Source organism: Paralichthys olivaceus, chromosome 3 (assembly GCF_024713975.1).
Source record: "Paralichthys olivaceus isolate ysfri-2021 chromosome 3, ASM2471397v2, whole genome shotgun sequence".
Lineage (NCBI taxonomy): Eukaryota > Metazoa > Chordata > Actinopteri > Pleuronectiformes > Paralichthyidae > Paralichthys > Paralichthys olivaceus.
The window spans coordinates 20,018,254-20,036,527 of NC_091095.1; the positions used below are offsets into that span (position 1 = coordinate 20,018,254).

Here is an 18,274-nt window from a genome sequence, read left to right on the forward strand (position 1 = left end):
AGAGCCAGATTGTGTTTCTGAGATACTGTACACATAAGGAGGATGTGACTGACATCTTCAACTGTATCTGTTCATGTCACTTTCACTGTTCTCACAATTTTAACTAAAGCGACTTACACCAAGATGACTTCTCTTCAGAGAGATCAGATCAGAGGTCTCCGTGGCTTTGGCTCACCATCTTTGGGGCTGATTGTATTGCGTGTTTGGCTCAGTAAAAAGTTCTTCTGGGTCAGACACAGGATCCCCCCAGTGGGTCCACAGGGTCCAAAGCCCCTCATTCTCAGAGCCTGTTTGTCTTGGTGGGAAGAACACAAAGCTCTTTCCAGAGGAATCCCTTGTTAAAATGAAATATATCCAGAGGGGCATTTGTAGCTCTGTCCGACACAAACATACAGTCCTCTGTCAACAATCATTCCCTTTCATACTATCATCTCAACCTTAATTGCTCTTGTTATGTCTCTGTATCTGTCTCAACTTATTTTCTTCCCTCCTTTATTTTTCAATGTCTCCCTCCCCTCTGTGACCCTGTTGTCTCCATTTTCCAATTTTCAGCCTTATTTTTCATTAGATTTTCAGGCTGTTCATCAGACAGATTAGCTCCACGCCCTTGTTTTATAGGCCTATGAGCTCACCCTGTTCTGAGAGTGGCCAGTATCCTGTGATCTACTGCGTGTGTGTGCGTGCGTGCATGTGTGAGGGAGACAAAACAGTTCAGTACCCATGCAAAATCCAACAGAAGAATGAAACAAAATTAAGCTTTACCTCATCCTCTTGAAAAGCTGTAAAATTGCCGAATGGAACGATGAGCTCACTCACACTGCTTGTAATTTCACCACTTACAGTATTTTTACAACAGAAATAAGGAAGGCAGCTAATAGACATGTTGACTTATGATTAGGTAACATCAGATGATGTAAATACTCTTTGCATTATGATGCAAAATACTCATTACCTTGCCAAGGAGGTTGTGTTTCACCCCTGTTGGAACAGTGCAGTATGGGTAAAAAAAGAACCCATAAAATTTGGATGCAACCGTTGCAATACAGGGCGTTTTCAACATCTTCGTTGTTTTCCCAGGGAGCAATTCATGGATCTAAATGGAAAAAATCTGGCACATTTAGAAAACTGATGTGAGTGGGAGAAATTTGGTGCAGCTTGACTGAATTTGAGGAAACTATTCACCACTGTACAGACATGAGAGTGGAATTGACATTATCACACCTATTTATGTAGTTCTATAAGGTTCCTAATTGGCTGTCCTCAGACTAACCACCAGTTTTCCTTGTACATCTGTGTGTCGCAGGCTCTCGGAGACTCTGATTTCCCCACTGTGCTAAGGCAGCTGCTCCCCTTGATGCGGCCCCGTGGAGGCGACGACAGCTCAGCCTCGGGGTCAAGGTCCAAGGAGGATGAGTGTGGGCCTGATGAACTGATCCTCTTGCTGGTCTACCTGTACTCCCTGGCCGACGAGGCGCAGCCTGTAGACCAGGGCAGCGAGGAGGAGGAGCTGGAGAAGCTGGAGAAGGACCTGATAGGAGCACTTACCCTGGTCATCACGCAGGAGATGGAGCTCAGCCCCTTGTTCCAGAAACTCACTGGTGAGTGAGAGTCAGTGTGATCACAGCCTCATGATTACTTCCAGTAGCATCAGTTTGCCAGATTTACTGATGGTCCAGAGATAGTACAGTTAGAAAGTGGGAACAGCTGAATGTTTATTTCCTCTATTTGCCTCCAGTGCAGAGGATTTTTTTTTCAAGGTCTTCACACCCCATCCTTCTTCTGTTCTCTTTGTATCACGCTTTTTCCTGCACGCTCTCCTACTCATACACACCCACACACACACACACACACACACACACACACACACACACATCTGGTTAATTTAGCAAGAAGTTACTCAAATTGTTGAGTATGGGAGTGTTTCAAGTTGTGCAAGTGGGTAAGTTCAAGAGAAAAATTGTGTGTTGTGAGAAATGACCTTATAAATGAATCGCCATGACAGAGTTTCATCTGAAAAGCATAAAAAGGAAAACCCCTGGTGCACTGGCATTAGTCTCTGCGTGTGTTTGTTTGTATCCTGGTTTCTTTGGTTCCTCTGTGAGTCGTTGCTGGTCTTAGCTGTGCTGGTAACTGTGTGGTGGAGCAGATCAAGGCCATCTCTATGATGAATTAACCGTCTACCTCCACACCACAGCCGGCTGTACCTCCCAGAGTAATAGCGTCTTTAACCTTGAGCCTGTACACACACACAATCTCCTCCCCTGCCACATACTTCATAATTAGAGCTACATTTAGTTTTTGCCCGCTCAGTGCCTTAGCACACACCCTGAAATAATACACCCCTGTTAGTGTTTTCATCTTATATCGCACACAGGGTCATATGGTATATATAATTTATATATGTATATATATATGTATAGGGTTGATGGATTAAGCACTAATAAAGATTGTTGATCCCCATGCTCTTTTTTTACACTCTCTCTCTCCCTCTTTCCATCACATACTCTGTCTCTCTCTCTTCCTGCTCTAGTTGGCTAAGTGCAGTTTGGATGTCAGGGGCCTCTTGGCAGGCGCACGCTGAGAGATGTGGCTCATGTTAAAAACCTGACTTTCTGTTATAAACACGTCTCTGGAAATTACCCTGTCGTGGTGTGCCAGGTGTTTTTAGACAAAAAAAAACTGTGTGCGTGTGCGCGCACATGTTGCCCATTCAGAGGAATTCAGCAGTGTGTGCACCTTTCTTTCAAATTTGAGTGTGTGTGTATGTTCATGAAGGAGTGCCAGTGCAAGGGTTTTTATGGCAGCCAATGAAGTGCTCGGCTGGAGTAACATGACACGGGAGGTCGTCTCTCTTTCTGCATCCAGAGTAAAACATTGATTGTGACATTCTCCCCAATTAAAAGACTCAAATGGAAACCAGACGTTGAATAAAAACCTGGTCTCCATGAGAACAATGTTTTTGCAAATTCTTTGATTTTGTTCCCCTCGGCTACAGTAAGCAGCCCAAGTTTAGCTAACACGCTGCAGACAGCTCACGTACAGACAAAGTGCATGCACATTCAGATTGCAGAAAAACAGAGACAACATTCACATGGAACAATGCCAGAAACACAAAGAAGGAAAAAGGACAAGTGAGTTTAGGACAAGACGCAGGACAGGCCTATGAAAAACACAGCGACCTCCATAACTACCTCCTTCTGGGGACTTAATTAAAGAGCACCTTCAGGAAATCTTCCTCCTCAGACGAATACATACTGTAGATTTATTTACTTTTCCATATTCACTGTCAGGCCTAGTGGACCATCGTTTTCTTTAGTGCAGCATCAAACTTCAATGAATGCACTGTTTTTTTAACAATGTGTCTGTACCTGTTTGTTGCATGAACCATGAGGTGGATATTTACATATAATGTATAGGAATGTTTCAAGGATAAAGGCAAAGAAGAATTTAAGATTGCAAAACCTCAAAGAAAAATGAATTAAACTTATCAGACTTTGGCTCCACACCTAATACTTGGTTTTAGGATCTCATTGACAGGGACAGGGAAAAGAGAGTATATCAAAACAGTTTTTAAGGGAAGAAAACCTTTGTTGTGCTCATTTGTGTGTACAATTTGACTTTCTCATCACTTTGTGTGTCTGTGCATGTCAAATGAACATGTCTGTGCATTGTTGTCTCGGTGTATGGCTTTGATTAAAGGGTCGCACAGTATTTGTCCAAGAAAATGGTTCTGCTTATTGCGGACTGGGAAATGAGCTCTTAAACCAGACGCTCCGCAGCCAACACCACATGTGGAAGGAACCGGATTGGTCGTAAGCAAGCGCTGTTGAGGGAGAGCAAACAATGGGATTGGACGAGGAACCCACTGATCTCCTGAAAGTCTGAGTCTGATTGGCTGCTTCCAGAAAGTCTGTGGTGTACAAGGGTGGTGTGTGTGATGTGTGCAGGTTGTAAATAGCTCAGAGCATTTACTGTTAATCCCTCATTTCAGTTGTGGCAACATCTACTTTGTTGCTGGTAAAAGACCAAAAAATCTGACGACTTTATGGATTTGTGTCCTTTGGATTTTGATTTTCTTTGCTTCAGACTCAATCGCCCTCCCTCTTCAAAATGTTTCATTGCTTTTCCCAGGAATGGGGTACAGGAACTCGAGGCAGAAAGCAGGCCAACGCAAATGTTCCAAATTCTTCACCCTAGAACATCCAGCTAGTTTAAGATGATGAATCATAGTTTGTCTGTACTTATGTCAGCGTGTGGGTGTACAGCTCCAGTAGTGAGAATGTGAAATCTCCAGTGTTGGTGACAGTGATTTAGAGGCGGCAGTGACAGTGAAAGAAGGTCACTTAAAAGCTTTTAGACGAAGATGTGAATTTGAACTGGAACTGGTCTCATGTCATGGCTCTGCCTCAGACAGACATTAGGTTTGTTATTCATCCTGTCAGTGTAGTGTGCACGGGGCAGGGAAGAGGAGAGCAGTAGGGAGAGTCGGACCTCCCCAACGCGGCTGTTTGGGTTGGCATGGCTATACGGGCCAGTCGAGGGACATGAAAGAGATCACACATAACTCCAGCCACCAGCTCTCCGTCCGCTTACAAACTTTTTGACTCTTTGTTTTTTTAAATTTCCTTTTCCATTTCTCCCCATTTTCTCCTTTTACCCCTCTCTTCTCTCTCAGGGCCTAAAGCACCGAGCTGGTTGCAGGGAGGAAGTGGAGCATAAGTTGGTCTAATGATCTCGCCTGATTAAACATATTTCCCCCTGTTGCACTGTGTTTATGAAATTAGTCCCAATTATTTTTAATTGGTGCTCTTTCTTTGCTTCCTCCCATGTTACACAAACACACAGGGACACATACACATGCATATATGGGGTGAAAACCATCATCCCCGGGGTGAACAAAGCTGCCAGTGGCATCACGCTCTCTAGTTCACTTCATCAGATAAGCTGATGACATGGAGCTCAGGCTTTAATTAACTGGGTGCTCATCAGCTCTGCACTGCTGGGCCAGACAGGCCTGGTTCACAGGCAGGGCCACACACAGTGTCGCGATCAGCCCCCCCAGACCCGCAACCCACCAAGTCTGCTCCCAAGTCTGCAGAGAGTTTGGTCCCCATACGTTTCCCTCTGTAGCGTGTATCTTTACCACTTTCTTCTTTATTGGGTTGTACTTACAGTATGTGGGCCAAAGGGGCAGTGACAGCAGGTAACAGGGAGACAAGATAAATAGATGCACCTCAGAAATAGAATAGCAACATGTCAGTAGATGTACTGACAGATATATGTAGAAAGCAGTCCTCACAGGGGAAGAAGGGGCGAAAGTGATAGATTGTGCAAGTAGCCTGTCAAACCTTAAAATAAAGAGACAACTAATCACAAATTTTGTTTTACCACCGCTGAAGAGGTTATGTTTTCACTTTGTTTGTCAGTCTGTTGGTCAGCAGGAATATGCAAAAACTTAGTGGACATTTTACCATGACACTTGGAGGGATGAGGGATGGGTCAGGAAGGAACACTTTTCATGTGCATCTGAATAAAAGGGCAGATCCAGGGATTTTGTTTCACTTTCTCTTCAGAATTCATTCATTTCATGGCGGTAGCGGGGGTGCACTGCATGCATATGAACGTTGCTCTTACGTGCAACAGTTTCCAAGTTGCAGGTACACAGAGTGAAAGACTAGTTTATTTTTTGAGAGAGATCTGCATTGCGCAAGTGCACAAGCAAGCATGCAGCAAATAGCGCTGGACACAGCTATACAATGCAGCAACTGACACCAAGTTAGATATCTCTTATGTAATTAAGAAACCCCAGTCCACCACAGTCTACATAATTAATGGGAAACACTACTTTGGCGTGGTGAGATAGACCATTAGCCTTAGCCGAGGTATGCGCTCTGAGAGCAACTGAATAGGACTACTTTACCATTCAAAGTGGTGTCATACCATGTCTGATGTGGATGTGTCTATGTTCAGCTCCTCAACTTATTTCCATGTAGTTTCTCTCATTATTTTCCCATAGATTCTAGAATATTCTAGAATATTCCAGAATATCTGAAATATCAGTAACTGATCCACCAGATCTTTCTCACCCACACTAAATAGCTTTGACAAGTCTCGGTGACCCACAGTATTCAAATTTAATAAGTAGAACTCAGTCAAAACTTACGTAGGTTTATCTCATTCAGATAGAATACAATGTCAAGTCGCAATGAAACACAGATGAAATCTCTTGGATGAGATGACTTGAAACACGCTGGTAGAAATAGAGACATTTTTATGAGCTTCCACTGAGTTCGGACTGCCAGATACTGAAGTGTAGGTAGTGCTGTGAAGTTCTGAATGCAGTGAGAGACACAGACATGTTTTGTAATGCCACTCAGAATCAAGCTATCATTTCCCAAAGCAGTGCAGTCAGCAGTAGCCGCGTTTTGTCGGGTAGATTTCACAGAGCTTGCCCGGAGTGTAGTTTACACCTCTGTTTGCTTTATGGAGTGCGTTACCGCTCAGCAGAGAATTCTTCTGCCTCTTATTTATGACAGGAAATGCACATAATAAAAGGCTCGTAAGCACTTATATCTCCACTGGGAATTGCACTTGTATAATGAAAAGGACACTATCATGATCCCACACAGATGCGCTCAACAAAGCAAAAGGGAGAAATACATACCAGGGACACACACACTCACACACAGAGTGACTCCAGAGGGACTCAGGCTTAGACCGTGGCCCCTGGCCCCTGCACACGTGTCAGTGCAGACAGGGGTCAATCTGCGACCCTTTTGACTGGGGATCAGCAGAGGAGTCCGGCGGACACGCTCTACCCGCTCGCCTCTCTCTCCTTTTCTTCTGCCTGGGAAACTCCCTGGCTCCTCTTGAGAAGAGACCCCTCTTGATCTGCATACATAAGTTTCTGCTTTACAGTCTGTGTAGACTTAGATACAAAGAATTTAAAGCAGGTCTTCGCAGGCGATTCTGTGTATTGGATGTATGGTTCTGCATCTGCTTTTTCTGCAGTCTGATGGCCTGTAGAAACAAATGACTTGACTCAAACAATATTCATTAATAAGTGTGTATACAAAGCATGGTGTGTGAGAGTCTGTTTTTTACCAGACCCACTTGGATTTTACAGTGTATCTGTGTTTTATCTGTTGGTGCGGAAGAACTTGTTTACTTTTAGGATTCCAGTCCACAGTGAAAGATGACCTGTCCTAATGTACCCGCTTTCCTCCCCAAACTGTCCCCTCGCTCCCTCCACCCTCTCCCATCCCTACTTCAAGCAACTTTTTTTTTTTGAGTTACAGAATTTTCCTTCATACTCCTCACTGGAGGTCCATTTCTTTCTATGGTGATATCAGTAGGCAATAAAATGTTTGCAATGTGATTGTGGTTTTTGATGCCTGAAGTGAAAAGGCTGGAACTCAGCGAACATAATTATGGTTCCTGTTTTGGAGTCCAGTTCAAGCAGTGGGACTAATCTGTGAGTCCTGGAAATTAAACTTGGTGTTCTTTTAGTTCGAAGTTCCCCTGTTTGGTTCCGAGTTCTCTCGGGTGGAGAATTTCTCCACGGCCTCAACACCAGATGGAAGCTCTCCTGGCGCTAGGAGCTGGCCGGGTCATTTCCTGTCAGGAGGCCTGGTGTTAATCAAGGCCTGAGCCAGGGGGAACGCCCCCTACTCCCCTGCCTCCTCCTCCTGATCCCATTTTTTTAATAGCCCCTCTTCTCTTACGTCCCGTCATAGCGGAGAACCTAAGAAATACACATATTTTCTCTCCTTCCCCATTTTCCCCCATTTCTTTCTGGTCTTTTGTCTTCCACTCCGTAGCCCTGCTGGTCTCTTACTTTTCATACTCCAACAGTGTCTTTAGGTGGTCGTAAATCATGAGGACGTTACGGTCTGTGTTATCAAAGTGTCCCTATGGAGGACTGCAGGTTCAGCCAACAGATGGAAGGAGATACTAAGGAATTAGGAGAAAGGAGTCTTTCTTTACATGTGGTCTGATGTCTGGTCACTTTCCGTAGCCTCTGTTGGTAGAGATAGGCTTATCTCCTTGCTCCTCCCACTCAGCTGACCTCCACGCTGACCGGGGGGGGGTCAGAGGGAATGTTTGGACTCTGTCCCTCCTGCCTGGTGTTCCCGCTGTGTCTGTCTTAATCACCCAGTGGTCTGCGTGCCTCATCTCCAGTGTTCTAGGGTGAAACAATGACTCAGCTGATTTACTTCTTCCGCAGACTCATTTACAGTTACAGCAAAGAGGCTCTTGACTCATACATGTGGAGCTCACGTAGCCTCGTACTGGTTTGATTCACAAAAGATAACTCCCTTGCAGAAAACTCAGTTCAAATGTGACTGGAAATCGTACTTGGGAGTGTTTTGGCATGAAAATATAATATTTCTTCAGTTTTGGGGTTTTGCTGTGGCTGTGTTAGCAGATTGATGATTTCACTTTGAGCAGTTGAGATCATTACAGATTTTAAAGAGCCTGTCTTTATTCAATAATCGATTTCACAACCTAGGTAAAAAAATGTATCTAACCAAACCTGAATGTTAAGCCTTCCCTTTTCGTCAAATAAATAGCAATTTTCTACTGTTAAAGAGCAGCAAAGCAAAACATAAGGGGTCATCGATGATCCGAAAACACACTGATGAGTAAAGATTTTTTTTAATGAAAACCCTCTAACCTCAACAAGACTGAAGAGTGAAGCCAGTAAACAGGTAATTTTACCTACTGTAGATACAACAATGCAGTCATTGCTTCTATAACAACTTGTATGGCGCTCAGTTGAGCGTATACCTCTACCAAGGCCCAACATCACCCTTAATTTCAATCAAGCTGCACCAAATTTCATACACTCATAGATCAGTTACCTAAATGGGCCTGTTTCTTCCATCCACATCCATTAATTATTCCTTTGGAAATTGGTGAACATACTTATCGCCCAATGTAAAAGAGAGTGATGCAAAGCATTTCCTGGATCTGCCATTTTGTCCTGATCATGTCAAAATGTAAGTGGTTATTTCTTGGGCCATGTCTTATCTTTTCATTCAATAGTTTTTTATATAACCCTGCTGACAAACTAACAAACTAACCAACCAACAGGAGGTAGTAATGTCACATAATAATTCCCTTTCAATAATGAACTTGCAATTCTACTATATTTTAAGACTTTAGCTAAGTTTTTCATATAATCAGAATCATATAATCTGATTTCCCTGGTAAGTGTCCTTTTATATTACATTGAGCTGAAACAGTCCTTTTGTTAATACTAAACTTGGAGAAATATGAACATTTTTGTTTAACAGAAGGTCTTTGTCAGACCAAACCTCCTGAAAGCTTCACTGTTGAATTCTGTATTGACAAAAAGCAGCTGTACAGGAATTATGCCTAAATAGAAAAGAAATGATGAGTAAATCTTTACACAGCTGATCAAAGCATAAATAAACATGGTTATGAAGTGGATCAAGTTTCAGATTTCAATAAGTGACTCTTTTTATTCCTCACCAGCCATCTTTAAGCTCAAATATGATTACTGAATGAATGTTTCTTGTGTTAGTTTATAGACAACAATCACATGACTGCAGGTATTTTAAACATCTGCTTCAATGCATCTCCCTTGGTGTTCAGGAAGTGATGAAGTTCAATACACAGCCTTAACTGTATGATGTTCTAGCTATTTTGTCCACCTGTGGTAAAAGACTTTGCTCACTCTGACTTTTTGTGAAGATGGCTGCCATGATTTCAGTACTTTTTCACACCTGAAAGTCTGGACCATGGTCAGATTGGTCAATGTATCTGGTTAGTTTTGGTTTGGCATTGTAATTTAGTGAGCATACTGAAGATCTTTGTATCCTGCAATTGTTCAAAGTCAGAACTATCCAAAATATTTTCATACAAACAAACTTAACCATGTTCAGTTTGATGCGGAATGAAACCACCTCTTTTGGTCAGACTAAATTTTGGTCAGTTGGTCTCAATCGTGGAGACCAACAGTCTGGTTCAGACTAAACTGAAAAGTCAGAAGGTCCAGACCAAACAGGATTGTTGTGAAAGTGCCCTAAATCCTTCTTTTTCTTCATCACATTTTCTGCCTCTGCATCTCGTCTTATCTTCTCTGAGGTCTGTCTGCTTCTTCTTGGTCCTCTCTGGCTGTCTCTTCCACTCATTCTCTCTCAATTCACACACACACACTTTTGAGGCTGACAGCTGCTCGCTGTCTGCACTGTGTCCATGATCTCAGCTCTATCACATTCGTCCAGTTTCCCCTATCTCTGATGGTCCAGACATGAGGCCATGGAGGGATGAATGAAGTGGCTAACATTTCCTCTGTAAACTCTCGGGTGAGAAACATTTTGGCGAAGAGGACCGTCGCTACAGTTAACCCCGCCATCCATGGAGCGTGGGCGGTGATAATGACCGTCTGTAGAGAGAACTGCTGCAGTGAAGCCAGCATAAACACAGCCCCCCCTGAAAATATACACATTAGAACACACATATACACACCTCCCTTATAACTGTTGCCCCTCGCCTTAAGGCCAGAGTAACCCCTACTTCTCTATTGTATGCTCTCCTCTGCCCACTCCAGTGTCCCTGACCCAGAACACACAAACTCAGTTCTCCACATTGAAAACACTAACTATTTTTGGCTGCGCTTTAATTTCCCTCTCTGTTGTGTAGCCATAGCAAATCCAAAAGAAAATCCACTGTAGGGGATCTGTTGGGGATCCAGGATGGGATGTATGGTTTTAATTTCCCCTTTTCCTGTTTGCTCTTCCACGCCTCCCTCCACTTTCTCCTCACAAGTGTTCATTCTCCAGAGTTTTACAGTTGTCCACAGACTTTATTGAAACTCTTATTCATTACAATACATTGACAAGTAGCAATAGTGGTGTGACGTCTTATTCAGATCTTGTGTTAAACAAACTGAGATTTACAATCAATGTAGGAAACAACATGTGGAATTATAAATGTATTATTTTTAAAGAACCATAAAATCTGAATATTTGAGTGGTTTATCGAGTTTAATTCAACCCTGAAGTGCTATTAGACGCTCTAATGTGCATTTTATAGGATTATTTTATAACATTAGTGTGGCAGGTTTAGCACTCTACCGTCTGCTTGTACATGGACTCACACTCACTCACACACATTAACACAAACATCTGTCTCTCAGGTGGGAGCAACCGTCTTTTGCCAGGGCTTTCAGCACCGCAGCACAAGTCAAGAGCCTGAGCGCGCACAGACACACACATACACACACACACTGCCTCACACATTTGCTTTCACTTGATCTAAATAATTCTAAAACTAGCAAACTTGAAATGTTTTCAGTTGTGATACTCAGTTCCTGTCCCATCCGTGACGGCTCGCGGTTGGGATGTGTGGGAGCGGATTAGCCCGTTGTGTATTTTGAATGACAGGATTACGGGGAGTGTTTCTATAGGACTGATGTGTATGAAGAGTGTGTGTGTTATTAAGAGTCCAGCGTGTTATTTGTGTTATGCTAACCTATTTTGGTGAGCGGTACATCTCTTCAGCGGAGGTTATTGCGGGTCCACTGTCAGCCCTCAGGCCTGGAATATGATACAGGCATTCTTCAGTTTTAAGCTCTTTTACGTTCGGGAGGCGCTGGACTGTTGTGATTTGGTCACTGACCAGATTACATATGTATGTGTGTGTTTTCTGTGTAAAAGTGAAAGGGACGAGCAGACAAATAGTTTTTAAATGTTCCTATATTCCAAGGGTAGCGTCAACTTATCAAGGTCAGAAATTATAAGTGGTTTGTCGGTGGGCGGTCACCATAGCGCCAACCCCATCCACCCTATAATCCACTTTGATGTGGACCTCAGCCCCAGCAGGATGTGATGTTTAAGTAGGATGCCCGCCTAGATGGGTAAGTATATGTATGATCCCAACTGGAAGTGGGTACTATTGCGAGTTGTGATGAGTCCGACTCTGGGGGACTGAAACAGGAAGCCGACCAGCAATTAGGAGGATCTGACATTTGAAAGAGGAGCTTCCGGTGATAGGAGGCTTCCTCTGTGTTTGTGGGACTCACCACCTTATCTCACCCCTTGCTCACTGTCTGGCAATGACAACTTTCTCTTATACTTGACTCCTCTCTTACTGTTGCAGGAGCATGCCAGTTGTGTGTGCTAAACATTTTCTCCCAGGTTAAAGGGTCAATTCACAAAAAACATGTTTTCTCATTTATCCTTTATCCATATCTCTATTTGGAAACCAAACACAATCTCATACATTTGTAATATGATATAAACAGGGATGAAATCAATGGAAATTGGCAGAAGTGGAAATAAAAATAAAACCACATCACAAGAAATTCTGCTGCTGTTAGAGGAGGCACATCAGAGAAAACCGATAATAAGCAGAATTGAATACCAGGTACAGACAGTGGAACTGCATGAAAAGTGATTACTAACAAAGCTTTCTCCTTTAGCAGTTGACTAAAGAGAACAAGCAAAGTGAACAGTTAGTGACGTGTCTTTCATGAATGAACCTCTTCTCTATGTGCACAGTAACTTGTTGACAGTTGACTGGTCTGAATGGGAGAGAAAATATATATTAGTATATCAGAGAAAGGGAGTTTGGCATTCTGATTGGTTTGTTGCATGTTACATCTAAAGCACGATTAGATAAGAGACTTAAGTCTAACCCCATTGAACCATGTGTCTGGCACAGCGACGTTTTATCCACTGGATTTAGATTCACCCTAACTACACCACGCTCTTTAAATCATGTGCTTACATCAGTAAATAGAGCCATCCAGTTCATCAGCACACCAATGTGTATTTTTCCAGATCAACAGTAGTTTAGAATTGTACAAACCATCAGCTCCTGTGGTACTCAGTTGTTTCAATTGGTTGATGAGCTGATGATATTTTTATCATTCATGCCATCTACATTTGCTTTTTAAATGTTTCTACCTTTGTAACTCTCCAAATTGTTGATGTGATGAAGCCCATTACCTGTAGCAGCTCAGTGATTGTGATCTGGTCCAATTTCTCTTAGACGTTGGAGTTACTTTTAGCATTAAAACGTTGTTTAAATGACTCTTAGGCCAGAAAAATAAAATAGCATAAAGCATCCTACTACTCGTATCCCTATTATGATGCCCCTTATTTGTAGTTAAGGTTACCCACATGTCTGCCTTGTGTTAATGCCTGACAGGGGTTGTCCCCAATACTTGGTGGTGGTGTGATCATCATGGGAACAAATTCATGCTCTGGACACACAACATAGCTGGCTTTCGTGATAACATATGTAATGCTAGCTACCAATGTGATAATGAAGAGAAGTACATGGCAAATAAAATCCACAACCAGAGCTGCATGAAATCTTGAGCTCTGCTCCACGTCTGCTGTATGCAGTACGAGCAACGAAACCAAAATGCTACACATGATGTCCCCCCTTTCAAAGTAAATTAGCAGTGTTTCTGTTGAAGCCTCCAACACAAACATGTGAGTCCTGCTATAGAGTTAGGGTTTTTCTAACTTGGCCATAGGAGACACTTTTAGCCTCAGGATGTTTTGTGAATGCAACACCAGTTGACTATAAACACATGTAAACACACAGAGTGTCCACAATACAATGGAAAAACCACAGAACAGTTTTTATTGGACCTACCAAAGAAATAGCCCCTGATAACTTTTGCCAGTGGGTCCTGCAGCAGTGTTTTTTATGTGTAGCATAGCCCTTTTATATCCCTGTTTTCCCACAATGCCCCTCATATCCTGTAAAATCTTTAAAAAGGTGATGTGAAAGGCCCTCTGTCTCCAGAATCAATCTCTTAGTAACTCCAGAACATGCATAGACACCCCTGTGAACAATCATAACTATAACTACTTTCTACGGAAATAATTGATCCTATGAAAACTGTTTTTCAAGTGTGGCCTAGTATGACGTTGTGTTTTTAGTTCCCATGATGCTCCTCACGATCTGAGAGGTCATTTTTTAAACTCTTCTCATCTGTCTGCAGCCTCATCATCCTCCCCACTGTGGGATTTGACGCCAATACAGCCCATCCCTCCTGCTGTGTGCTACTGTCCCATTATTCTAATATCAGAACATTTCTCTACTGTTACAGCAGTTGTCAGTGGGGAATCACACTGTTTGTCTCTGTGGTGTTACAGTTTCCTCGTAGAACTGAGGGACAAAGACTTTGTCTTGGTCTCTTTGTTCTCTGCAGCTTCAGTTTGAAAGCAAAGCGCCGCTCAACACCTCATCACCTCACACGTGTGTGTGTTTTAAAGAAGCAGCTTCAGTGGAAAAAATTGAACTAACATGTGCTACAGTAAATGAGCAGTACATGGTCCTGTGCTCTGGCTTTTTTGCATAGTCTTATAGAGACAAAGGAAAAAGACATTGGAGATTAATCAATCAATCTGTGAGTGTAGTGTGTGTGTGTGTGTGTGCGTGCGTGCGTGTGTGTAGTGTGTGTAGTGTGTACTGCGCCTCGACATGTGGCTTCAATCTCTGCTCTCTGTTGCCTCTCACCCCTCTTTTACCCTTCACACAGACATGTGACCATTGAAGGCATCTCGGTGATTGAAAACAAGTCATGTCGCGGTAGATTTTACATCACGTTTGTCCTCGCCTTTTATACCATCACAAGTTTTAAATACTCTACAGCAAATGAATCAGATTCTATTCAAAATTACGAAATTGTGAAGATTATTGTGAGAGTTTCCAAGTTAAGATGTGTGTATATATGTCTGGCCTTGTGGTGTGTTGACTGATGAACCTGTAAACAGACCCAGCATCTCAGATAACAGTGCAGTTTATTGCTCTGGGTTTGAATCTGGCATGTCTGAGTTGTTTATTTGTCTTTCAGGTATCAAATGAAACCCGCAACTCTCTCTCACAATCACATGTGTACTCTTGGTCAGATCTGCAGAGTCAACAAACAGTCGAGCATGAACTTGTTCACACAAATATACACAACTCATTGTCCAGCATGTATAGACACTAATCTCACGTCTCTGCTTTCCCACAGATGCACACTTGTGGTTTTATTCTTTTGTTTCCCTTCATCTTATTTTGACATGCACTAAATATACATGGCTCCTCCAGTGCTTTGTCCTGGGTTGGCTTGGTTTCAGAGGTCAAACACCAAATAATTCTCCTGTCCTCGGCTCAGTCACCATCTCTGAATAGACCAGAAGTACTGAGAGCTACATAAACACCTCTACCAACATCTGCCCATCAAACACACACATACATACGTCCTTTACACAAACACAGATGCCCACCATCCTCCTCCTCCTCAGCCACTATCAAAGGAGCATCAACATTATCTATGTGTCTCCTCTGGGGGCAGCCAAGCACATAGCATAGTTATCATTCAACAAACACACACACTCTCCTTCTCTCTCTTTCTTCACACATACTAGCTCACACAGGCCTGTCTGCGTGCACACTCACACACACACACGCACACACACACATGCACAATACAGAGTAAAGATCAAAGGTTAATCATGTCTTTTCATCAGTCGCACCACCCTCACTTATATCTGTCCTCCTCTTGTCTAATGTGTGTGTGTGTGTGTGCATGTGTGTGTGCTTGTGTGTGTGTGTGTGTGTGTGTGGGTCTGTGTGTGTTCATCTGTGGGAGCATTTTCTTCCTCACAAGTGTTTTTTACTTGCACACTGTAAATATACAGTCCTGTCCTCCTCCTCACTTTGTTTTCTTCTATCTTTCTTCATCTTCTGTATGTTTTTTTTCCACGATGAAACAAAGAAATTCTCTGTTTATGTTATTTGATTTAATGGGAACCAAGAGTTTCAGTAATAGTTGTAAAATTGGCTATTAATTTGATGTATTCTCCAGTAAAGTCTGTGTAACAGAGCTGTTCTATAATTTGATAAGTATGTGAGATTTTAGCTGCATGTTTAAAAGTCTGCAAGTGAACTGAAAATCCTGCCGTTTACTTTTTTTTCTTTGGAGTTGTGGAGAAAAGAGAGAGAGAGAGTGGGGGGAATGGGACATTTCAGAGTGTAACCCCCTCTGTTACCTCAACTCTGACTGAAACAGGAAGTGCTTACTCATTCAGAAGGTGTACGTTTACAGAAAACCCTCTGATGCACCCTCAAAATGGAGATTTTTGAAATGGGTCAGGGGCACAAGATGGCTGTGGAAATGCTTGAGTATTATATGCAAGTTCTGTGTGAGTTGTTGTTCAGCTGAAGTTGAAGTGATTGTGCAGCCGAGCAGTGACTCTTACAAACTGCTTATAAACTGCTCTTACAAGCTGTGAGAATATTTTTGGGTGTTTGTGTTCTTCTCTCATGATAATACGTTTCAAACATCATAATTATCCCAATTCATGAGTTGATATTCAGGAATATTCCTTGTGGTAAGTTTTCAGATCAGCACTTGAGGCTGTGTGCTCATAAAACTAATGGAGAATTAATTATGCATTATTATTTGGAGAGGAGTTGAGAATATAAAACCAAGTAGCTGAACAGTTTCCTTCTAGCAATGTATGAATTTATAAAGAGTGATGAACAATTATTGTTAGTATTCATTTGCTTCTTTCTTACTTGTTTTTGTAATCATAACATTTCTGGGCTCAGACTGGAGACATTACACTATAACTGCTGTTCTGCATTATGCACAAACCATGAGGAGTCACAGTTTTATGGCTCGGTCATAGAAATGCCAACCTTCGCCTCCCGTTCACTTCCAATCAGCACAATAAAGGGGACGGATAAAACATTTGCATCCTGTGGAGCAGTAAATCTCAGCATAGATTCGGGTGGATTTCCACTTTGGAGAACTTTGACATGCAGTATTTGCTTAGCAGTCGCATATGTATGACCAGGTCCTTATTTGCACAGCGTCACATCACAACACACATTATCTCAAGGCACTTTACATGATAAAGTCGAGACCTCACCATATTATAGGGAAACCCAACAGTTCCTACAATGAGCGAACGGTTTGGTGACTGTGGAGGGAAAAAGTCTCTATAACCTGAAGAAACCTGCAACAGAACCAGACTCAGTGTGGGTGGCCATCTTCCTCGACCAGTTGGGGTTAGAGGGGAGAGAGAAAAGGGGCAAGAGGGTAGAAAATGGGGTAGAAAAGGGAGAGAAGTGAAGTGATTGGGACAGAAAAGAGAGAGAGATCAGAAACAGTAGTGCAACTATTGGGTGTAGGCTCTGTCAGACTGGTAGTTATGATGAAAATAATATTAGACATATTTATAGATGTAATAATGTCATTAATGATAACAGCAGCCAGTAGAGTGCGTACCTTCACCAAGGCCCAGCAGTCACTTTATAAAATCACATTTAAATTCACTTGATCCAGATTTTTATTTAGATCTGCACCCAATCGCACACACTGATAAACATCAGTCCTGTGAATGATTCAAAGAGAAATCAACAAAAAGTTGAGAATAAAAAGACAGTGGAAAAAAAAACTTGGATACACCCCCTGATCTGGACCCAAAGCAAAATTGACTGTGTTAATCCCTGACCCATGCTACATCTCCATCAAGTTTCAAAGTAATCGTCCTTTAGTTTTTGTGTAGTCCTGCTAACTAACAGACAAACACATCACTTATATCATTACAGAAGCAATAGTTATATCTACCAAACTTTGCTGTAGGTTGGTTTCTCAGTGTATCTGTCTGACTTTGGCAGAGGAAATGATGTCCTGCCATGAATTACACCACCCTTGCACCACGGTTCATTAGTGATGGCCCCGGCAGTGAGGCTGGCCTGCAGCCGTGCCGCTCCTCCAGCTCTTCATTCACAGCACGGTGGTGTAGACTCAGAGCAGCCAGGCTACACTCAGGGCAGTCAGCGCTGCCATGCACATTATCACATTATCATGCTTCTCAGTGTGCAGGGCTGAACAGTTACCATGAGGCTATAAGCGCTCTCAGCCACTGATCCGACACAGACCTGTGGTCTGTATATTATGGTCTGTCTGCTTGGTTATTCTAACATTTCTCTTCAGTTCATTGGAATATTTGTAGTGTTTGACAGATTTAATGTTAGTCAACAAAACTGCTTACTTACCTTGTAATATTCTGAATTCTGAAGTCTGAAGCATCCATAGAATGTGTATCTAACTCAATCAACTCGATTATAATCTTTTTTCCATGTCCTCCTGCTGCCAGTTATCGTCTCCTGTGGATAAATGCTCATTTTCTCTACTTTAACAGATGTGTGACATAACAACACAGCACCAACTCGACCATATGTTTGTTTGTAGGTTTTGCAGCAATGTTTTAATTAAGTCTCTTGG

At 42.4% G+C, this 18,274-nt stretch overlaps 1 protein-coding gene across 1 annotated transcript in view; it reads left to right on the forward strand.

The window, feature by feature from the left end:
• The window catches only part of scfd2 (sec1 family domain containing 2), an 87,987-nt gene that overhangs the window by 38,358 nt on the left and 31,355 nt on the right, over positions 1-18,274 (forward strand). The window contains exon 5 of the mRNA XM_020081466.2: positions 1,304-1,598. Within this exon, the coding sequence (XP_019937025.2) occupies positions 1,304-1,598 (295 nt within the window). The remainder of the gene's footprint in view (positions 1-1,303; positions 1,599-18,274) is intronic.